This window comes from Varanus komodoensis, unplaced genomic scaffold (assembly GCF_004798865.1).
Source record: "Varanus komodoensis strain SLA01 unplaced genomic scaffold, ASM479886v1 scaffold11, whole genome shotgun sequence".
NCBI classification, from domain to species: Eukaryota; Metazoa; Chordata; class Lepidosauria; order Squamata; family Varanidae; genus Varanus; species Varanus komodoensis.
Genome location: NW_025335317.1, coordinates 16,229,321 through 16,253,007, shown reverse-complemented (window position 1 = coordinate 16,253,007; position 23,687 = coordinate 16,229,321). Strand labels below are relative to the sequence as shown.

Genomic DNA, 23,687 nt, shown 5'->3' with positions numbered 1-23,687 from the left:
ATATACATATTATAGCAAATTATCCAATATTCTATATTTTGATGATCTTTTTAAAAATCTTGATTTAGCATCATTGTAGGAACTGTGGTGAAATTTTCTGCAATGCCTGCTCAGACAATGAACTGCCTTTGCCATCTTCACCAAAGCCTGTACGAGTTTGCGATTCCTGCCATGCGCTGCTCATACAGAGGTGTTCTTCCAATGTGCCGTAAGACTCCTACAGGTGAATAAATTCTCACTTCTCTACATGGATAAGTACCATAGTGTTGCTGTTCCTACTCCTGCAATGTTAGCCAAAACCTTTGTATTGTCAACATCAAGTTGACACCCATCCCTAAATCTTTGTGGCACTGAAATTCCTGCAATGTTGGCATGATGTCATGCTTTGTGAGGTTGTGCTAATGCAGTAATTGAGTTGTATCTGCTTGTGCAACATGTTTTATCACTGGTCTTTCAGGATACAAGCAAGAATGTTCTGTATTCTGTGATCGGCTATTTTATCATGCAAGTAACCATTCGAGTACATAAAACAGAATTTTGCATCTTTTTACCTTAATTTTAAAAGGTACTTATTTTGGGAACAGGTTGGCTGTGACCAAACAAGCTTAGAAGTCAGAAGTCAGAGAGGAGCAGGACAGGGTTTCATGGGCTATCCTGTTTAGTTTTATCTCCTGTTTACACACACACCATTCATCCACCCACTCCTGCTTGTAAAATTCTGGCAGCCCAAAGCTTAATTCTAGTTTGTTAGGGCACCTGCTTAGCTAGAAGAGTAGGTAGGTAGAACGTTTCGTGCAGGATGGAGCTCTTGCTCTTGACAGGAGGATTCATGGTGCATGGCAGTTGAGGCTCCACTTTGGATGGAAGCCAGCCAGGTTTGGGAGATCTCCCATTGTATGGCCTGAGAAGAACTATCTTGATTTACATAATGTGCACTGGGGTATGGCAGGACTAGCACAGAGAAGGCCATATTTTCTAGATCATGGGAAATGCACACTGCTTCTGTTTAGTCGTAGGTGAGGAAAGTAATTATGAATTTGAGAGGATGCCACGCTGAACTCCTTTCCAGTTGGAATCTATTTCCTCCCCACTAGATGTAATGCAGCAGTTATAAAATCTTTTAAAACCGCAAAGGGTATTTAAAAGGACATTATATATAACTTGATGAGTGCCTTTTCTTTCTATACCCATCACAAGTAGATGGCAAACTAAATGACTTAAGGGATGACTTAAAACAATCACACACATCTGTTTTGTGTAAATTTCTGTTCAGCTGCCTCAGTGTGAGGTGTGTAGAAATGATGTCTTGGAAAATTTAATAAGAGATTTGTATTACTGAAGTTCAGATTGTGTAAGCACTACAGTGTACATACAGTAAAACATTTTTCTAAAACCTAATTCTTAAGGAATACTTTCTCCTTTTGCAAATAAAGTTAGTTACTATAATGCTTTTATACCGATGATCATACACATATTCCCCCTTTTTATAAGAGATATTGTGAATCTGAAGATTTAAGCTATGGCATTTCCAAGCAAGCCACCAATTTTCATAAGTATCATTTCTGAGACCATTGACTTGATAAGATTTCAAAGAATAGGAAAATCTTGTACAAAATACAATAAAACAGTCCAGGATGGGATTCTTATTTTTTAACATCTAATGCAAAAGAAGTAGAAAAACATTACTTCCTGCACGTTAATTCAGCTTTTGAACATGCTGACATTTTAATATCAAATGTCAAATCGAATATCAAAAGCAAAGAAGAAATGGTGATGGTGGTTTCCTTGAGCTGCTAAATGGCTGTCTCTAGCAACCACTACACTGAAGTATCTCAGATAGATTTTGCTGTGAGTTGTTCAGAGACTAAAGTGATTGGACGGGCTAGAATTATCCCAAATAAATAAATAATCAAACAAACAAAATTTTAAGATCAGCAAGCAGTCCTTTTTTGCTTTAATCTATGAGGACTATGGAATATACAAAGAACCCGTTGACTTGCTTTTGCTTAGCTTCTGCACTTTTAACACCATTACAAGAAATCCAGGATCTGAAGCTGTACCTTCTGTGCAGCCCAAAGCACCTCCTGCCTGTGCTGAATTTCCGTCATAGGTGTTAAAAGCACAGGATCTCTGTTTAGTACCCTAGAGCAGCTATTGTAGTATCAAAGTAGACCTTGAGCTTCTCTGAACTCCCATCAAGAATAGGAAGCATTCTGAAAGTACCACAACTACACAAATTGTTATAATTAGCCACTTGCTCATTTCTTAAACTTAAGCCACTATATAGCTTGGTACAGGAGAAAACTTAACTCTGATTAGCATGCATAATTCAAAAAGGGAACTTCACTATAAACTTCTAAAGTGTTGCAGAGATAGAAGCCTATAGCTATTGAAATGTTCATAAGCAGCCTACTCCTAACCAAGCTAAACAGCAATTTTGATTTTACAATGACTTTATACAAGTTGGAACAGTGTGTTACTTTTGTCCAAATGTGCAACAAGCCTTTTTCACATCCTCCTCTTGTTGGCCTGGGAGGATAAACACTATGCACTTTCTGCTGCTAGAAAACTCCAATACTGAGGTGTTTATATTTAGTGTCAGATAGGACCTAGCTCAATTCCTGCTCCTTGACAACTTTGTCTGCAAATTCTACAAGTACTTTTTCCCAAGGTCATACCTGCAGCGATGCATTATCTATCATTGTAGTAATAGTATCATTGTAGTTGCACTGTTTGTAAATCATAGTGCCTAAAGTACTGTAAAAATATATTGGCATTTATAGTTCCTGGAGGTACATGCCAGACTGGACTTTTTTGTGCTATCAAAATGACTTGTTCAAACAGTAACAGGCTATGCAACTGTTGCTGTATGTGGTAACAGGTCATGACAGACCCAATATAGCAGCTTTGATAGGCATCTGTTAATCCTATCGAATTTACTGACATTCTAAACTGTTCCCCTTACTCTTCTTTCTCCACCTACAACTTGCACTAATGTGATAGGTGTTGTATAGTAAGTACTCTCAGCAGGACAAATGGACAGTTTTATTAAATTGCCTTAACCTGCTCCTCTTTGGCTTCAGACACAATTAGTTACATGACCCTTTCCCAGTAGAAACACAGTTGGAATAATCCTTTTTCTGCAAAGATTCATAATCCATTCCTGCACTTAGAATTGTATTATCTTAGAACAGGCATTTAGGCTCTATGTGCATGCGTGCCAAAATTTTAAATTTACTAATACACATTTGTAATGTTTTAACACGCAGTTTTTGTAACTTTAAATACAGAAGTTTGTAACAATGTTTTGGGAAAATTAAGTATTTGACCATTTTCAGCATGCATTGGAGATATTAAAATTGAGTCTATCATGTGTCTTACTATTATTACTCCAGATCCAGTTAATATAATTTCCAGTTAATAGAAAACAACCTAATGATTCTGATATATATTTGCATTATGAAAATACTAATTAGGGTTAATAACTTTGCAATATCAGTTCATTTTACATAACCAAGGTCTATGTACCAGTTAAGATTTGCGAAGTAATTTCTATGAGAGTCAGATGTGGTTATTTTGTCACTGGTATAGTGCCATAAGGTAGTGGTATGGGTATGGGAACAAAATGCTGTCTACCCACCTATGTGATCACTATTTCTAGTTACAACTCATGTTGTGACTTTGTGACACATTTAGGCTTGCAGTAATCTCTGGAGTTACCTGGTTTAGGAATAAATTCCACTTAATTCAGTAGGGTTTACTTCTCAGAAGATCTGCATAGGGGTTTTATATTTATATCCTCCTGTTTTTCCTTTCAAGGAATTCAAGGCAGCTTACCTAATTCTCCTTTTCCTCTCACAATAACCCTGTGAGATAGGTTGGACTGAGTCTTTGACTGGCCCAAAGTCACTCAGCACCTTGGCTGAGTGGGGATTATAACCCAGATTGCCTGAGTTCCAGTCCAGCACTCCTAACTATGACCCCACACCGGCTCTCTGCATTTTATTGTTGTTCACCAAGATACTACTGTAAAAAGATAGAAGCATCTGGAATGTGAATTTATTGGCTGTTGTTAATTGTCTGAACTAAGTAGGCAACTAAGCAGAATTACTAAAATGAATGTATGCAGATCAATAAATTATAAAATAAATATTTTGGTCCAAATAAAAATACAGAATGTTGAAGCTGATTATACATGCTAAAGTGAGTGTAGGAGCTTCTTGGCGGGGTAAAAAAACCTTAAAGAATGAGTTAAGAGCAATTCATTATCACTGTTTACAACTACCTTAGCTAAAGACTGTTTAACCCATTTCCAGTAGCAGATAAAACATGATGCTGTTGCTGAAGCTGCAGGATCCTTGAATTAATTCTCTGGTCACCTACAGAGACTTGAAACTGGTGCCAAATAGTAAGATCTACTCTGACTGAAAGCCTTGATCCAGATCTGGTATTAGCAAGTACTCCCAACTGGGAAATGAAAAAAAGGGTTTATATTGGACTTCTATACATAACCTATTAAGCACAAGTCCTTGCTTTAACTAGCATACCAGTTAAAAAGCTTGATTATATCAGAGCTTTCCAACTATGACAAAGCTAACTTTCACATGTCCATGTCCAAATAAGTATCTAGAACGCTCCTAAGGTTTTATACAAAGCCCTTGCATGCAGAACTGAATGTTATATTCTCAGCACTGTCACTTAGATCAACATGCAGAAATTCAGATGTTTTATTGTTCACGCCTTAAAACATTGGATCTAGCATCTGAGTTAAGAGGAATTGGCTTGCTATTTCCATGTTCTCTCCTTTTTCACCATTCTGATTTTTATTCTTCTATGGACACTTTACTCAACAACCTATGTTCTGCATATTTGCATGTAATGAGATGCACTCACAGATGTTTCTCCCTATGTTTGAACCAGGCCATAGTTAACTATTGTCCTGCTAAAAGGGGAGGAACACCCTCAGTCTGTGCTACTGCCTTACAGTCAAGTTGAAGCTCTAAAACTAGACTTGAGAATTAGGTCTTTTCAGTCATCTCTGACAAATGGACAACAGGGTGTGTGTTAGCAGTGATATAGGAGTACAAGTGTAGTAGGTAGAGCTCTCAAAGCTCTGAGTGCTTCATTCCTGTTGCCAAATAGAAGCAATTCATGCTATCCAATTTTTTGTTTTGATGCATCAATCCTAAAAAGATAATTCAAGTGGCATCTTTTAAAAAAAGGAGGAAGATTTCAACTTTTCACATGTATTAGTTTGCTTCTCAGTTTCATACCTCTTAGATAAATCGACACAACACACTTCCTAAAATGAAGTCTCTTTTGCTATCTCCCACAATAAGACATTTATTACATACATAACATTACTAGCAAAAACAGGCAACAAACTTTCAATAATTGATCACACTTGACAAATTACTGGGGAAATTTGGAGGACAAGCAGTTTGAAATAAAAAGTTATGTATTTTGTACCTTTTTGTCAATACATAGAGAATGTTTCAGTGTCTAAACAGTATTTCATCCAAACATCTTACATGTTACATGTACAGAAAGAGGAGCATATTGGTGTAATTTTATCATTTGCCAAACTTTCTGTTGGAAGTGTTTGTCTGCTAGGCAGTTCCCTCAATAATCCTTACATAGAAAAATTGCTCCTACTGCTGAAACTTCCCAAGTCAATTATATGTTTTATTTCTAAGAAATTAAACTGTTCCTGATGTCTCTATGGATATTGTTCTAGTCCACTAAAGTAATAGTTTTATGCTTCCCTCCCCTATATCGTCCATATATTATACACAACTCATCTGAAAATCTGATTGCCAAGGATACAAGTGTGAAGATTGATACACGGATTTGTACCAATACTTAACATACACTTTAAGGGTTAGGAGATTTCTGGCATGCATAACAGTTCAGACATCAACCAGCTCTTTAATATAGCAGTTGTGCATTAGGTCATTCCAGAACTTTAAACTCACGGCCTTCATGCCCAGCACATTTTGGAGACATACTGCTATGGGGATTTGTCTTCACCGACAAGCACTTTATATTAGATTAACTAGAAAAACTATTCTATAGTTTAATTTCAAATCTCAAGAAACGTACTATTAATTTGATGGGGGGATATTTCCATTTCACAGAATGTTATTAATCATGAGAACCTACAGTACAACTGCTGTAATGAACCAAATCTCTTAAATGAACATTGCTTGGAATATGCAACATACCTTTTAGGAACAGCTAGTATAAAAAGTATCAACATCAGTGGTTTGAATATAAAAAATTTATTTAAAGTCAGAGTATGCAACAAATAAAACCTACAGAAAACAGATTTCCCCATCACAATCTGTTGCTTACCAAATAATGGGAAAACACATTCCTTCAGTCATTATAAAGTTTTCAATACAAAAGAAATTAAGTTTTGTAAGAAAGTCTAGAAGACCAGATACTGTTTCCTTCCAATATGCTTTGTAGACACTGTGTCATTCTTCAATACATTCCACGCCATCCACCTCCTCCCATGTTGCCTTGTCCATAGTATCCACCACTGTTTCCACTGCCACGACCTACAAAGCAATAAAGAGTGTTACCCTGTGGTCACAAGTGTTCACAATTCATTTAGAAATCTAATAATATGGCTTCCCAACATGGCAGCAAGCACTCTCGATGTTGCACAAATGTAGGTTTCTTCAAGCTAAACCAGAAGCATTTACGTCCAAAACACTATTAGATTCTTCTTAGTACTGTTATATCATTAGCCCCTAAGCACACCACCCTTTTATATGCCTTTTTTCCACAACTTATCTTAGCATTAAAAACACACAGTACAAAATAGCTTGGCTACCTTTTAAAGCAAAACTTACCATAGCCTCCCAAACCATCAGGAGTACCATATCCTCCACTGTAACTACTGCCCATTCCCATTCTTCCAACGGAACCATAACCACCTTGATCTGCAAAAGAGCATTCACCATTAGCCTCGAGAGATCTGTACATATTTAATTTGAATTAAAAGTATGGAAAGAAGCATACCCATGCCATCTCTGCCATAGCCTCCCATTCCAGAACCACCTCCAGCAGTTGAATTGAGGAAAAGCTCAATGTATCGATGCTCTTTAAAATAAGAATAAAAAACACATAACTGTAAGTGAATAGATAACTGTTAAGAGCTTCATAATTAGCTACCTGAAAACAGGAAAGAATTTACAAAAGCTCAGGCCCTTGCACCTAGCTCACTGGGTAAAGCCTCTTTCCTTATAAATGGATGCTCTAGAAATGCTTGATAGACAAGCAGGTGGGGCCATGTAACCAACCACCTGCGTCTCAAAACATTTTAAGTTCTGTCCATGTAACATGCAATACTGTTTCTCTTCTAATCCAATGGGAATGAAAATGTTAACAACCCTTTTCTCAATATACTACAAAGCCATACAGGCTTCTATTTATATGTTTTAATCCAACTTACGCATGTGATTTTTATCTTTAGACATAGCAGCTACTGCATCTTCATGTGTCACAAATTCTACATCAGCTTCTCCTGTTGCTCTTCCATCTGCTCCAATGTCAATGTGAACTCTTATAGGAGTCAACGGTGAGAAAAACTAAAAATGAGGAATAGTATGTTAATACTAGCAGGAACATCCCACAAATGTAAACTTCAGTATTTTAAGCACATCATGTCCACTTTACACATGTTATTTGCTAGCATCAGGGACATCACTGTCTAGTCATGTGTATGTCTTTAATGAAGTAATTTATTTCAGATTTGGTTGGTTCATCCTGAGCAACTGCCATGAAAAAGACACACTATCTGGCAAAGTATTTATTAGGGCACACAGAAATTAGTTGTTTTCCTACTTTGCACAGCAACTACATTTATTCCCACACTAGTCTTTTGTATCCTGAATAACACACATGGTCTTGGTTCTCTTGTAAGCCTAAGGATGGGTAGTTTCAGGTTTGTAGGATCTTGTTTGAACTAAAATCCTGGGATCAGTGGAGCCAATTACAAAATAATGGCATGGGAAGAGGGTACAGACTCAGACAGAAAATACTTTATCAAGTAACCCATTGCCTTCTACAAGACGAACAACTGGAATGACCTGAATATACAATATCAAAATTACTCCTGAATAGATCAGAAATCAAAATATAGATCAGGTATTTGAACATAAAATGCTAAAACTGGCCAGCAGAGCTGCCCAAAGACCTGATTAAAGGCAGCTATTTATTAATCATGTCTTACAGGCAAGGTACACATAGGATGAATGACAAGCAGCATGAGGCCAAGCATGGTTAAAGATGACGTAGATAAAATTTTTGACTCTTAAGATAATGCACTTGGTGCAACCAGTTGAAATAGCTATGGAGTTTTTTTAAACAAATCTGAACAACTTCACATACCACACAACAATTATGAGATCAGTTGTCCTTTTGTGTTTCATTTCCCCCTGTCTCCACAACTGCTCAAGGGTTTTACAATTAAACTAAGGTATCAGGAGTCTAATTTACTCCTTCTGAACAAATTCATGGGAAGTGAAACTAGCAAATGCATAAGCTAACTATGAACCATTTTATCCCCTGCAACTTCTTAAAATAGGAGGGAAAACTTCAGTAATTTGCCTGCATCATGTATTCCATTTTTATCTGATCATGCCAGCTCAGTAACAGTGGAGATTCAACCCCACCACCTCTCTGAGTATGTAAGACCTTTCCATCTTTTTTATTATAACCAGGCATTTTATGGATGTTACTGGTTTTCCTTTCCGCCAACACTTTGGGATACAAGTAACGTCAGTGTTAAGACATTATAGTGACACTAGTAAAATCTACTTTTTCTGTTATGCTGCAGTCATTCTGACATCAAATCATAAATTTATTTTCGAATATGACTATAAAAGGGTGTAACAGACTCCCAAAACAAACTGACACAAGAAGCTATGTCAGCATGCTTAAGAGAAGACTACCAGCATATCCTTTTTTTCAATTTAATTTCTATAGGTTGCTCTGACAAAAAGAAATTGTTGAACAATACATGGTGATGACAATTAAAATGAGGCCTCCCATTTGCTTATTTCAAAAAAGTGTCAACATCAGGAATAGCCAGAGCAATCAGGCAATGGAGGCTGTGGGACTCCACCGCTGGAAGTATTCAAGTAAAGTCTTGACAGCCATCTTTCAGGGAGGCTTTAATCTGGTTTCCTGCCATAAACAGGGAGCTGGTCTCATTGGCCTAAATGTCTCCCTCAAACTCTGTTTCAATGAATGCTCTAATTTTAGGAATAGCACAATAGCTTTAAGGGTCTTCTAGAAAAGAACTCTAATGCTCCACTTACTGATGCTACAATAAACATTTTCTGATCTCAGTAAGAACAGGCCAGATCCTTTAATTATGAAGGTTACTAGTGCCCCAAGACAAGAAGCTCAGTCCATGTATTTTTCCAATGCCAATAGCTTTTCAAATAATTGAGGCAGCCAACTTGTGCCTATAAGGCTCTCAACACATTAATTACATTTTAATGCTATCTTTTAGCAAACTAGCAAGGAAAAGGGTTAATCTAGAACTGAATATGGTCATACTGCAGGTACAGCTGATTCAATTTGATTTCAAAAGTAAAGAAAAATCTTGTTTGTTTCCAAACTAGATATGTTTTTCCACTTACATTAGCAATGTCATTTTCTGTTGCTCGGAATGGCAATCCTCTCATGTGAACAAAGTGACCACCATGAAAGCCTGAGCTTGCATCTCCTGCTCCACCATAGCCATGGCCTCCCATTCCTAAAATTACAAGATGTCAATGAATGCAAAATATATTGAAGCTAATGACAGGCACCCCCAGTGTGCACTTACTTATCTTGAAACTGGAAGTGAACTAAAGCAGTTTAATTAATATCATATTCAAGTGTTAACTTTCACTGGTAATATTTTGGTTGCTTCCATGATAAAAAATACTTCTTCCATTCTGTTGTTTGAGAAGGATTACATGGAAAAGCAATTTCCCATCTATTCACATGTTGTGACTAGCAATTCTAAACCAGTTTCTTGCAACTTACTTGAAAATAATTACAACACTGAACAATTCAAAGCAAACCTCATATATATTATCAGGTGGGGCAGAAGGCAGATCTCTAGATATTTGGAACCTCAACACACATAACCCTTCCATGGGCAAAGGTCAGGAATTTGGGTTGCTGCCCTTTTTAATTTGCCTAGCTTTAACCATCACTTTTGTTATACCCTATGGTCTTATTCACACATTTCTTCAAACAGTATGAAAATAGTAAGAAAGATTCCCGATGTCCTTTGCTTTGTGAGCCAGTGTGAGCCAGCCGGATGGCTGAAGAAAACTATAAAGCTTTCCAATCTTACCTCTCCCATCTCGCATTCTGTCATCATAGCCATCATTTCCATAGCCATAATTGTTATAGCCACCATAGTCATCAAAGCCACCATATCCTGTGAGATTTAAGAAGTGGGCATACCATTAAATGGTCTTTAGAAGTAAATTATCAGATGAATACACTGTGTATATAATCAAGGTTTCTTGACTTCAAATATAAAAATGTCTATAAGTAACGCACTCAGGCTCAAATACATGCAAACCAAATTTCATTCCACATTCAAAATCTCATTTCAGATGCCTCTCCATACCTTTTCAATCTTTAGTCACATGGCTGGTAAAAAAATTGATAGGTATCCAGATTTCAGACTTGGTATGTTTAATAATTACTGTCATTTCTGTATTTCTTGACAAAACGTCAGGAACGTGAAAATGACATGAGCCTGTGGTCATTAGATACACATACCACCGTCATATCCACCACCTCCTCGACGCATTCTGTCATACATACTTCCACGCCCAGCTCCATAATAACCCCCTCTTCCTCCCATTGGTCTATCATATGGTCCAGGTCGCTGTCCCATCATTCTTCGTGGTGGGTCATAAAATCCTCGGATTTCACTCTTACTACTTTTGAAGATCTCAATATATCTGAGTGAAAAAAGATTTACAATGTACAAGTGTAAGAATACTCATATGTGATGTTCAGAAAAAAGTTATAACAATAAACTACACAAATGCTGTGAATGCTGTGAACTGCACAAGTGCTGTGAAATTGCTCTATATCTAAGTTCAGCATTCAATAGAAGTGTACACTGTTTTCCAAGTGTCACTTAAAACTTTAGGCATTTTAAATGCAAAAGTAAGCATTTCTGATTTATTTTTATTGACTAAACATTCTAACTGTACATTAAATACAACAAATCTCTGAACCACACTCCCCCCTACCCCAGTAAAATTTCTTTGAAAAATATCTGGCTATCATAGAACACCCTCCATAAAAATTGCAAGAGCCCAATTTTAGCAAGCTACATAGTATTACCATTCCCCCCTCCCACCAAATCTACTATACTTCCCAAATTACTTAGGGTGATTTTTTAAAAACAATAGCCAGTTAATTTATACTCCCCAACCCCCCAAAAGCAATACTGACCCCCAACCCCCCAAAAAAGATTTAACACCATCCCAAACTCTCCATCCCCACCTGTGCCCTATTCTTTCCTTGTGTTTCCCCAGAGCTTTTTCTGCTATCTCCTTTGAAGCAAACTGCACGAAGGCCTCCCCTGTGCTTCTCCCCTGGTAGTCCAGCGTCAATGTTATCCCATTTGGCACGATTTCCAACCCTTTAACCCAAGGACAAATAACCCCATCAAGGGGAAGAGTGTTAAAGTCTGAAACATTCCCAGTTGTAGAAAATACTTAAAGCAAATCTACACAAATGCAAGAAAATAACTTAGCTTTCCCCCCGACCTAGCCCAAATACACACACTAAAGATCTTTCATTAAACTTTATGGGTTTAGACATTCTATTACTGTCTCTTTGTTCAGACTGCACAGCAACAGCTACATCACAAAGGCCCACCTATATTGCATGATGTAATAACTACATACTCCAAGTTCTGATTCCTAGCAAGGTATCTAAATGTGTAAATTTATATCCTATACTACCAATACAATCTCTTAACTGTTTAGCAGTATTTTAACACAAAATACCAAAATTAGCAATCTAAGTTTTAAACACTGATTCCCCCCTCCCCCAGAAATAGCTAATAATAATTAAACTATTTCAAATATCAATCTTGCAGACATAGAAACACTGAAAGTCACTTGACATTAACACTAGAGCTACCTTGAAAGAACTGAACGATCTCCTCCTTGCTGCAGCCAAATGGCAGACCACGCAATCGTACTGTTCCATCACTAGATGAATCATTTGGACCATTATGTTTCCCAGCCCAGTCCATTTTGCTGTTTAAAATCAAACACCATAAAAAACATAAACAGCAAATTTAGCATTTGAGAATCATGAATCACCCCCAACCCTTCCTAAGCAGGACTGTATATATTAGCAGTATCTTGAAACATTTTTTAAAAAGCGCAACAGCTGCTCAAACATTGCTTAATGCTCTGATAAGTTTACAACTGCCATATAGGACAACTAGCATGACCTGCTCATGCCACCTGCCGCACAGCTACCCACTAGATTTCTGGTCCTCAACTGAGATGCAACTACAAAAACAAATTCTACAGCCTGAGAAAGTACCAATGCCTCCCCAGCTTCTCTCATGTTAGCCCAGCCATGCACTGGCCCATTCAGTACATATACCAAATCATTGCAGTGAGTGTTGTTTTTTAAATTCACTGTGCTACATGCTGGTGAAGCCACGGTAAAACGATTTTCTAAAACTCCTTATGAATCACACAAATCTCCTCTGTCATCATGCAAGCCACATGTATGTTTTGCTCAAATGACAGTTAAGGGAACCAATGCAAGATTCCTGCAAAGAATCATAGGACTGGAGATCTGACAACTAAGTGAGACAGTGGAAGTGAACCATGAAATCAGTCTAAGGGGATAAGGACTGATAGAACTAGGATAAGATTTAGAAAACTGGGTAAGGACTGCAAAGGGTACACAAGAGGCTGTGTTTCAACTGCAAAACAGTGTCATCAAAAATAGAGGCAAGCCAAATGTTTTATTTGTATCTGAAATTGAAAACTGCCCTGTAGACTTAAGAGAGGTGAGGTATATAATATGTATAACATTTTGTAATATAAATTGAGAAAATCAAGTGCAAATTAATAGTGCAGGAATTAAAAAAAAAAGGGCAGTCGCTTTATAGTGGGATTCACACACATGCCAACATAGCCACTACAACAGTATGCTGTCCTAATATACCTGAGTTGTTACATCCAGAGAAGCCCGAGCCTACTTAAACTGGGGGTGCCTGCTGTGATAATCCTAACTTTAAGATAAACTCTTGACAAATCATGTAGTTTGACTTTGTTTTTATTCACCAGTTTCATTTAGTGGTTGTCAGTTGGTAGGAGAGAACAGTTTAGTTTGGGGTGAAGCTCCATGTACTGCTATATGTAGGGACATTTTTTCTTCCAAACAGGATGTGGCAGAGAGATTCTCCCCACTTCTGCCCAAAAGAGGCACCATCTAACAGCAGGGCTCTCATCTTGCATAAGAACCCTGTCAACATGCAACAAGCTCTGCCCACCTCCCCTCAATCTGAAAGAGTGGGTCATTAACAGGAAAACAAGGCAGAAAATTCATAAAAAAACAAAAAGGACATTATTGGACAGTTCCCACATGCTCCATGCCACATGCAAAAAATGTCCTTCTTCAGAGCTGAAGCACAGGGGACTGAACAACACAAAGTAGTTTCTAGTTCTGTGTCTCATGTTTTTATGGGGAAAAGCTTCTCCATCAAGTTGGGAAGACAATCAAATAATAGGCAGTAGAGCAGAATATTCAACAAATGTCAATTAACAAGACGCAAAAGCAGCAAACAAAATGAAACGTGCACTGCAGAAGCACTTGCAGTATCTATGATTTCTACAAATCTCCCACCCAAAAACTAAGGGAACTGGTAAGCCCTGCAAGTGATCAGATAAATTCTGATGCTGTGCACCTCAAATCCCACCCCCTTTCATCGTCTGGAAGCAGAGGCTAATCTGATCAGTGAGGATCAAACCAAATAGTGTAACCCTACAGTGTAACCCTTATTTGAAGGCAGTAAGAGAATAGTCTTCTTATTAACTTCCCCTGATGCCGGCTTACTCCAAGGCTTCAGAAACATTTGTAAAAGAGACAATCATCAAGAGAAGACTCTTTCAACCAGGTCTAACACCAACACCTGTTTAACCTGAAGGTTTCCTCCGATCCTTTAGCAACAGCTTGTAAACCCCCTCAATGGTAGGAACCAAAGAAATCTTTAACTATTAATCATGTGTTTCACTGCCAAAGGAGACAGGTATGGTAATGATTTTCTTTACAACCTTTTGACTGAATAATGATAAAGGAAAAGAAATACGCCAGTGAGATAATTTAACAAACCTACTAAGGGAGTCATGAGATAAGTATCTCAAATGGTGTCTAGTTAGCAGTTCCATTTTCTTCTCTTATGGGCAAGTACACTGGCTAGCTAACAAGATCATCAACAATTGATGGATGCCACATATTTTCTTTTACAAATACCACAACTTTCTGCAATTATTTTGGAGATCTGCGACTTTGCATGTCACTTTTTGTCTGCATTAACACAATTAGACTGCTCACATGATACACTATGGCACCTGAAGGCACCATACTGAATATTCAATCCCTGTCCCTGGAATGTCATGTCATGCAAATTCTATTCTGGGCTAAATAAATAGAAAGTAAAAAAAAAAACTTACTTCCATTAAAACAGGCTACATATTATGCAAGCGTTGTCTGACCCTCACATAATCTCCACTGGTTTGGTTTGTAAGACCTGGCAACCCACAGTTTGGGGATTGAATTTTCAGGATGGCACCTTAAATAACTGTGACATGTAAATACAATCAATGTGGCTCTCAAATTCAAGGATAATTTAGTTGCCAACCATGTAGAGATAGGCTTAGAAACCAAGGATAAAAAGATTTTATTTCTGCTTGCAACAGAAGCAGAAAATGCCTCATACATTCTACTTTCATTCTTTTGTAACCAAGATCCTGAGAATCCAGGGCAGCACTGCCTAAAACTTGCTCTTACGAAATTTCTGCTAGAAGCATAAAGCGGAGGAAAACTGTGTAAGAGACACTATAACCATTTTATATCTACGCATTAAATGGTAGAAACAGATTTGACATGCCATGTGGCATGACTCCTCCAATTAATTGATGGGAGTTTTTCTCTAAAAGCGAAATATTCAAGGCTCTGTAACACCGAGGAGGGCTGACTGAACTGTCAACTGAAGTGTGTCATGTGGAGTGGTTCTTGGATTGGACAGTTTCTCCAAGCAGATTATGGACAAAGACTCGATTCTGAACCTCCTAGTATCTCATCTGAACCAGAAGACCAATAGATTATTCACTACTTTCTTCATACAGTGGAAGATACAAATCTTCCTGCTGCAAAATGGCTGCTATATACATCCCCCACTGCAGACCAATTTCCTTTCTTCTCTTGCATATCGGAAAACCCAGCAAAGAAAAAAAAATCAGGTCTAATAAGATCTATACTAGTCAGATCACTGGATAAATCAAACAGGGAATCAAGGTGTCTTTCAGAAAACACTTTTTTTGCAGCCTGATATGCTATCACAAACCAATATGGCCTGCAGTGGAATATGAGGACATTATCCCCCAGCTTATCTATTTTAAGGAGTTCCTATGTAACTCCAATACATAGGTTAAATGTAGTATTTCAGGCTGTTATGGGACCTTCAATTGAAGCTGCAGCACTGAAGAAGCTGCTTAAGACTGTATTCAAAGCAGAAACCGTTACAAATTTTGAAAAAGGGATCCTTATTTAGCAAAAATATACCATCCTTCATTAGGACAAGAAGGAAACTAGGTTTTCTACATGGCCCATGTTAGACTATGTTTTGTTTCCTTTAAAGAATTTTCTATGGGAAATAATATATCTAAATACATTTCAGAAAGGTGACAGAAATTGTATCAGACAGAAGCATACAGCAAAAGGAATAAATCGTCCTTTCCAACATGGACACTCTATCTTTGATAAAACAGAGCTGCAAAGATTTTATACAGCAATGTAACTTTTTGGCCTGGGATATAGTACCCTCAATCACCAAAAAGTAATCTGTTCTATCCCACCAACTGATAAAAGAAAAACTGAAATTACCAGGAAGCTTTATTTTGATGGCTCAAGACTCCCACTTTCCCCTGTCCAAATCCTGTGGACAGAAAGTCTTTTTTAAACAGTGTTAATTACTCAGCTTTTCAACCACAATGGATCTACAACACAGCTAACAATAATATAAATCAATTTAAAGAATAAAACTGTTACACCATTTCTAAAAATAAATACAACATTGTTGGATCAAAAAAACTTAAAGTGGATGCTCTGAGGTGAAAAATTCCCTTTCTCCTGCTTGTCTTGACTAACATATTGTCTTTGTGATTTGTAATACTGATATTGCATTTAATCAGTAATACAGAGTAGGAAATTTTCTACTATTAGAAATCTACTGTTTTTATAACATTATTAGAAACAGAATGAAAAAATGCAAGTCAAGTAGGGTAACTGGAATGGATTCAATCCTAAGTCTATAGGCATAAAATTTATCAAAATTTTAAAGCCATGCGAAAAAAAGAATCATTCCCCCCTTTTTCTGGAAAATATGAAAATAAGCAATGCTTTTTTCATGCTTTTTACTAAAGTCACTTTGGGTGTAATCCAATCCATATGCCTGCACCTTTTTGAACTTGGAAGATTACAGGTATCTTAACCAAGGTGAAAAAGTGCAGAGATGAAAGTTACCTTTGTGTTCCTCCTGCCCTGCAAAACACTTAAGTCAAACAATTTTGTTTGTCACACCTCAAAGCTGAAGGGAAAGAGGCCAAGACTCTACAGGGTGTTTTTGTACTGTGGCAGCACTAGTCCACTGCTCCTCCCTATCCTTTGGAACATCCACTCAAACCCTTTCTCCAAAGTTACATTTATTTAACCACTGCATAACTCATGCTTGCTGATTTCACAGAACCTGACAACCCCCAAGCATAGGATGCATATTTAACCTGGCACCCACAGTAGCATGAGATGCCACAGGCTAAACAGTTCACGACAAGGTGTAGCATGTTGGTTAAACCCAGTAATCGTGTCCAGTGGGATATACCCGTGTAAACACACACACACTGTTGCAGCCTTTGTTGATACAACTCCACAATGGATGGGAAGAGATTATGCTCATTCCTGTATTCCCTGCTAGAAGACAGTAAGGATAAGCTACATCTTAAAATGGATCTTTATCACTCCCACAAAGTCTCAAACTTTGAACAGTTAAGTCCATCCTTTTTCTCAAAAAGATGTCTGGCAGCTTAATCTCAAACTACTACTTGAGCTGCTGCATCCTAATGGGAATTGGGAAGAGGGAGGAGAGGATGTCACTGTAATTTGCAGCCTTGTCTACTTACTGTACGATAACCCACACAAAGAATTGCACCCATTCCCTTTATCCTGTGGACTGAAAAGTGAAGGACTCATCCAGAGCAACTTCAAGACCTGGATACAGTAGGCAGGCCATTCTGGGTCTTATATGCAGGCAATGACGTGGAGCAGATTTTTTTCCCAGTGCTTTCTTTTTCTGCAGAAAATTTTCTTCATTTCATAAGTTTATTAGTAATGATGAACAGATGCCAACTGCAAATCAATATTAGGCAAGCTTTACAGTTTCAAGGCTGCAGATGAGTGATTGTCAGCATATCATGCACAGTTCCTTGGCTCCTAAAATTCATTAGTGTATCAACATTTTCAGTACTATTTCCCATAAATTTGAACAATGTGATATAGATGTTGTTGCTTTAAATGTATTTCAACAAAAATAAAATCTACATCTTGTGTATGCTTTGATTCCACCATCCCAATCAAATGTTTCAGGTCATATATTTGTGATGTCTTGGAACCAGAACCAAAACAAACCAAAGCACCCCCCCCCCCAAAAAAAAGAAAAGAAGAAAGACAGGGTCTGCTTTTTAGATTTGTTGTCTACTAAATACAAGTAAAATAAATAAGGTAAATTAAATCACTCTCTTGGGCATTAGAAATTTTTTCAATTCAATTTTTTTCAGAAAACTCACACATTACATACAAAACAAGGTTAAAAAGGAGATGCTAGTTAGCGATTCTCTCTCTGGCATTGGCTTTCTCTACTATTCTGCAGCCAAAAATTTCCAGCAAAGGTCTTGTGGGGGGTGGGGGGGAACAGCAACCCAGCAAATGGCAAGCTGATTAAACTCATACTTCTTTGTACCCCTTCACAGTGCTTGATTTTCATATGTTGTTCAGACTAATTCAGTGAACTATATACACACCCTTTTAAAACCCTTAACTTTGCATGCAACTACACAGTCAATTCCAACACTAGAACTGTTTCCTTCTACAGAGATTTGTTGCTATTTCCTCTTCATATTCTTTTTTTGGCAACACAGTTTGGTAGTGTACAAGAGAGGCTTTTCCTGTATTCGCAAATACACAAAAATACAACTATTTACAAGAAAGGGTAGAAAGAGATATTTCCAAATACTCTGGCACTGTAGGATGTAGAGTAACAAAACTTTCGGAACAATGTTTTATGTTTTGAATTTTGGAGAGCCTTTCAGGTAATACACAAAACTGAAGAACTGTCTTCAATCTCTCAATAGTGTCACCACTAGTACGTTATTATTTATCAAGGTAACATTCTTAATGTCTATGAATAGAGCAAACAGTACAATACTCTGAATATTTATTCTGGAGTAAGTCCCACTGTATTCAATAAACTTATTCACAGGTAAGCATGCAGAGAATTGCAGCTCAAGTTACCTAGTAGCATTCCTGGCAAGTCTTTTCATTTAAGTGTTACTGTATAAACAGTACAAAATATATTAATTACACATTTATAATTTGTCATCTCAGGATTATATTTTGCAAATGAAGGGTACATTCAGTTTAGTTAACCGAGCAAACCTTAAAAGGCCACTATGTCTCCTGAAATAATAGTCTAACATTTTTGATTCATTAACAAAAAAGTATCATTTCATGGTATATATGTTTTTAGTTCTATTATTTCTGGATCAAGGTAGAAGTAGCTCTCTAAATGTTTCAAGCAGCAAATATAATTATTACATTACCTACTGTTCTTTTCCTTTTATCAAAACTGGATTAGCTGTAGCCATGACCTTGTCAAATGGGCCATTAACAATCAACATTAGCTGATTAAGAGATACAAAGGTAAGACCAGACCAATCTCCGTGGTTGGTAAGCATGCAATCTCTCATAAAGAACAGCCACCCAGTTCTTATTTTGAAACATAATTACAACACATTCTTGTATAATTGTTAAGATTATTAATTATACTGTACTGCGAGTTTTTTACAGGTAATATTCTGGCCTTAATCCTTGTTAACGTTTTTGGATTAAAATGAGCAAAGGGTGAGAGATGTACTCATTCTGCAGCTCCACACTATGCAGGATATCTCGGAAGTAATTCCCACTGAGCTAAACGGGACTTACTCGCAGACATCTTAGCATAGGATCTCTCATATCACCCCGTTAGGGACAAGGCGAGAAACAACGAACAGACTTGAGAGAGACTCCCCCCATATCAACAACGCTTCACAGCTAGTCGGTTAACAGTACACTTCCAACCCTCCCGAGAGAACGCACAGAAATTGTCATCACGCACGCGCAGAAGTCCTCCGGGGAAGGGAAGGGGGAGTGGCGAATGAGAGAAAGTTCGTTCAGAGCGGGGCGGGGGGGCAAAGAGGAGGCGGAGGCGATCTCTCGTCGGTAAGCGTAGCGAGGCCGATTTACAATAGAGGAAGCGACGCACGCGCCGCCTCTTCTTTTGTCAAGTCCAGGAAATACAGTTTACATGTTCTCGCCTCTTCCCTCGTCTCTGGCCTGCGCGATGGTTCCGGCGACGGCGGCCGTTAGAGAACTGAGCCACCATTTTACACTTGTGTGGGCTGAAGGGCGCCTCGCCTGATATACTTTCCTTCAGCCCTGGCGCAGCGCGCCTACTCTTTCCCTCTCGTATCACGTTAAACATGGCGGACGAGGGAATGGAAACCTCGAGGAAGCCTCCGCCGCTTAACCCTTTACGCTCCCGCCCCCCCTCCTGCCCGCTTTATTCTGCCACCTGCCCAAGGCGCCCGCTAATTCCTCTGGAACCGAGAAGGCGGGTCAACCCACCTCGCCTCACACTTTCCCGGCGGATCGGCGACCGGGTTGCCCGGCCCCCTTCCCCCCACCCCACTCACCGGCAACACCTCACCCACTTCCCCAGTCGATTTGCGCAAACCGCAGCGCTGAACTTCCCCCACAAAGAACAAGGAAGCGCCTAACGGGCGGCTGACTATCCAGCTACGCAGCTGAGGCAGACAGGATGGCGTCGCAGGCACGCGTCTCGCGATGACACGACACGACTGACGGGAATTTCGCTCACGTCTCCAGGGGGTACTGCACGACGCATGCGCCGCCAGTTAGCGAATGAGGAAAAGGGGACGGGCCGCGGAAAAACCGTTTAGGGCGAGACCTCCGAACGGCGGGGCGCGCGCGCGAGCCGTTGTAATGGCGCATGTGCAGCCTGGCGCTGTTTAAACCGAACCCGCCAGTTCTGTTGGAAGCGAATAGTGGATTTGGACGTCGTTCAAAAGTTAGGGACCAAGTGGCAATTTACCTCTGCCTTTCTCAGAATGCATATTTTCAAGCAACAAAGCACTGTATGCTGGTATCTGAGCCCGATCTTTAGTTATAAGGCGACGTTCTGGAAAATGGGTATATCAGTTACCTGAAGAAAGATGTACATGAACAGACCTCTGGATCTAGCAAGGTCGAAGCCACTTCTGGGATCCTATTTTAATTATGAAGTGCACAGAGAGCTTTGGTTATTGTACTGCAGAGAAATGCAGTTGGAAAGTAAATAAAATATATTGCTCTCTTCTGGTAGTCAGAACTGTACAAATGGCTCTTGTGTATGTAATATGGTTGAAAAGTCCTACTCACACCACTGGAATATGGGAGGAGGCAGCATACTAGCAGTAGTCCCTGATCCCAATTTCTGTGTTTATTGTTAAGTTGTCAATCTAATACAACTCTCCGTGTAATTGGGTAGTCTGTGATACCTAAATACACCTTGAGCTGAAGACCTATGTATGCTTTTATTAATACTGCTTGGTTTTACTCACATGTTTAGGATCAGGATATAATAACTTTGAATAATGCATATCAACATTTCATATAAATGCCTGCAATATAATAAGGTAAGTGCATATCTTACCACTTGTGTTTGATCTCTCTTCTTATGGATAAGTAATAGTATTTTAAGCATTCCACATTTGTTATTTCAGTTATTGCAATAAGAGTGGAGTCTTATGCATTAGAAAAAATATATAATTCCCAGCATGCCCTAGTCAGTGCAGTTGGGTTGAAGGAATGCTTGGAATTGTAGGATTTATGTATGTATAGGATTTATCCCTAATGCTTACTGTCATAGCCAATGCCTCTGGGAGATTGCAGTTTTGTAGCTAAAATTAGCAGTAGGGATATTCAACTCATGCTGTTAGCTAATAGTTATCCAGTGCAAGTGTGTATCCACTACTGGTTTAGGTCTTGAAGATTATTTGGCCTGGCTTACAGAGAGCATTTGGTCTCTTGTTAATCTATGATGAAAAAAAAGACATTTTAACACAACAGTTTCAGCAGACAAACACTAAAAGGTCTGTAAAAAAACATAAAATAGTAGAGTTGGAAGGGACCAGAGGGTCCAACCCCCTGCTCAATGCATGACTCCAAGTTAAACCATTTAGCTGTCCAGTTGTATCCTGAATGCCTCCAGTGTGGGAGAGCCCACAACCTTCCTAGGTCATTAGTTCCATTCCATTATTCCATTGTAGTTTTCTAACAGTAAGGAAGTTCTTCCTGATGTTTAGCAGGAACCTGTCTTCCTGTAACTTGAGCATGTTATTCCATGTCCTACAATCTGGAATGATCAAGAATTGATCCTGGCCTTCCTCTTTGTGACAATCTTTCAAGTATTTGTAGAGTGTGTTCATATTTACCCTTCTGCAGGCTAAATTTGCCCATTTCTTTCAATCTCTCTTAATAGGGCTTTGTTTCCAGTCCCTGAATCATTCTTGTTGCCATCTTTTGAACCTTTTCTAGTATGCCTGCATCTTCCTTAAACTGTGGCGCACCAAACTGGACACCGTATTCCAGATGAGGCCTAACCAGTGCTGAGTAAAGAGGAATTAGTACGTCACATGATTTGGAAGTGATCCTTCTAATAATTTCCTAGAATCATAGAGTTGGAAGGTGCCATGAAGGCCATCAAGTCCCACCCCCTGCTGTTGCAGGAAATCAGGTTACACCATCCCGCTGGTAATCCACTTAAAGAGCCCTTGGCCTAATATGGCAAAATATAAGTTTAATAATAAATTAAATTAATGTAGCCTATAAAAGCATTCACCCTTTTGGCAACAAGATCAGACTGTTGACTCATATTCAGCTTGTGATCTATAACCATTTCAATATCCTCACTTGCAGTATTGTTGAGCCAAGTATTTCTCATCTTGTAATGACGCATTTAGTTTGTTTTTCCTAAGTGCAGAACTTGGCATTTGTCTCTGTTGAATTGCATTCTGTTGTTTTCAGCCTAGCGCTCCAACCTATCAAGATCACCTTAATTACCCTGAAAGACAGAATATTTAACTATCCGACCCAGTTTAGTGTCATCTGTAAAACTGCCTTATTCAAATTATTAATAAAAATGTTGAAGAGTACTGGGCCCAGGACTGAGCCCTGCAGTACCCCACTCGCTACTTCTCTCCAGTTTGAGAAGGTCCCATTGATGAGCACTTTTTGGGTCCAATTCTGTAGCCAGCTGTGGATCCACTTGATAGTTGTTCCATCTAGCCCACTTTTTGCTAGTTGGCTAATCAGGATATCATGGGGCACTTTGTCAAAAGCTTTGCTGAAGTCAAGATAATGTCCACAGCATCCCCATAGTCCATTAGGGAGGTTATCCAATCAAAAAATAAAATCGGATTAGCCTGGCAGAATTTCTTCTTGAGAAATCCATGTTGGCTTCTAACAGACACTGCATTGTTTTCAAGATATTTGCGGACTAACTGCTTACATAAGCTGCTCAAGAATTCTCCCAGGGACTGATGTTAGACTTAATGGTTTGTAGTTCCGAGGTTGTTGTTCTGTTCATTTCCTGCAGATTGGGACAATCACCTTTCTCCAGTCATTTGGCACTTCCCTGCCTTCCATGATTTCTCAAAGATAACAGTGGTTCTGAGAGTTCTTCTGGCAGCTCCTTTGACTCTAGGGTAGTCTCACTATGTTAATAATACAGTGGTACCTCGGTTCACGAACACCTCAGTTCACCACCAAATTGGATTGCAAACAGAAATTATGGCAAAATTTTGCCTCCGTTCGCAAACTCCACATTGGGTGACGACCATGATCGTGGCCATGTTCCCGCACAAACACGATCACGGCATCTTCCCCTCACGAACACTCCAAACAATAACCTTCTCCCCACCCACCATGAGGGAGCACACACCTTGGTCAAGGCCTTCCCGGCTCCTCACCGCCACCCCGCTTCCCTTGTTGTTCCTCCTTGTTCAATTCAGCATTGAACTGTTGAA

The 23,687-nt window shown here is 38.8% G+C and overlaps 2 protein-coding genes across 10 annotated transcripts in view; one reads left to right on the top strand and one right to left on the bottom strand.

Moving 5' to 3' along the window:
• RUFY2 (RUN and FYVE domain containing 2) overlaps positions 1-4,194 on the top strand; it is a 33,852-nt gene extending 29,658 nt beyond the window's left edge. For 4 of the 5 annotated variants that reach the window (XM_044420445.1, XM_044420444.1, XM_044420447.1 and 1 more), the window contains one exon: positions 69-4,194. In XM_044420445.1, the coding sequence (XP_044276380.1) occupies positions 69-212 (144 nt within the window). In that variant the 3' untranslated portion in view covers positions 213-4,194. The remainder of the gene's footprint in view (positions 1-68) is intronic. The other variant, XR_006413773.1, reaches the window with a different exon arrangement.
• A 2,071-nt stretch (positions 4,195-6,265) lies between these two features.
• Positions 6,266-20,453, bottom strand: HNRNPH3 (heterogeneous nuclear ribonucleoprotein H3). 5 transcript variants are annotated; one of them, XM_044420449.1, is made up of 10 exons: positions 20,295-20,453; positions 12,187-12,305; positions 11,542-11,680; positions 10,804-10,988; positions 10,367-10,453; positions 9,660-9,775; positions 7,463-7,598; positions 7,030-7,110; positions 6,861-6,950; positions 6,266-6,563 (listed from the first exon to the last, which is right to left on the bottom strand). In XM_044420449.1, exons 2-10 carry the CDS (start codon positions 12,299-12,301, stop codon positions 6,487-6,489), a joined length of 1,026 nt encoding a protein of 341 aa, XP_044276384.1. In that variant the 5' UTR covers positions 12,302-12,305; positions 20,295-20,453; the 3' UTR covers positions 6,266-6,486. The 5 variants fall into 5 exon arrangements, with proteins under 5 accessions (XP_044276384.1, XP_044276386.1, XP_044276385.1 ...); XM_044420451.1 differs by having other exon boundaries at positions 10,849-10,988; XM_044420450.1 differs by lacking the exon at positions 20,295-20,453 and adding an exon at positions 16,177-20,253.
• Between the last annotated feature and the right edge of the window lie 3,234 nt (positions 20,454-23,687).

Bases quoted from the DNA above. Each gene is read 5' to 3' on its own strand.
- HNRNPH3 (XM_044420449.1), bottom strand. From the start codon at position 12,301: ATGGACTGGGCTGGGAAACATAATGGTCCAAATGATTCATCTAGTGAT. The intron at 10,989-11,541 runs GTGGGGATGGAG...TTTTTCACTCAG, and splicing joins AAGGAAAGAATAGGGCACAG to ATATATTGAGATCTTCAAAA. The intron at 6,564-6,860 runs GTAAGTTTTGCT...ATTGCTTTGTAG, and splicing joins TGATGGTTTGGGAGGCTATG to GTCGTGGCAGTGGAAACAGT.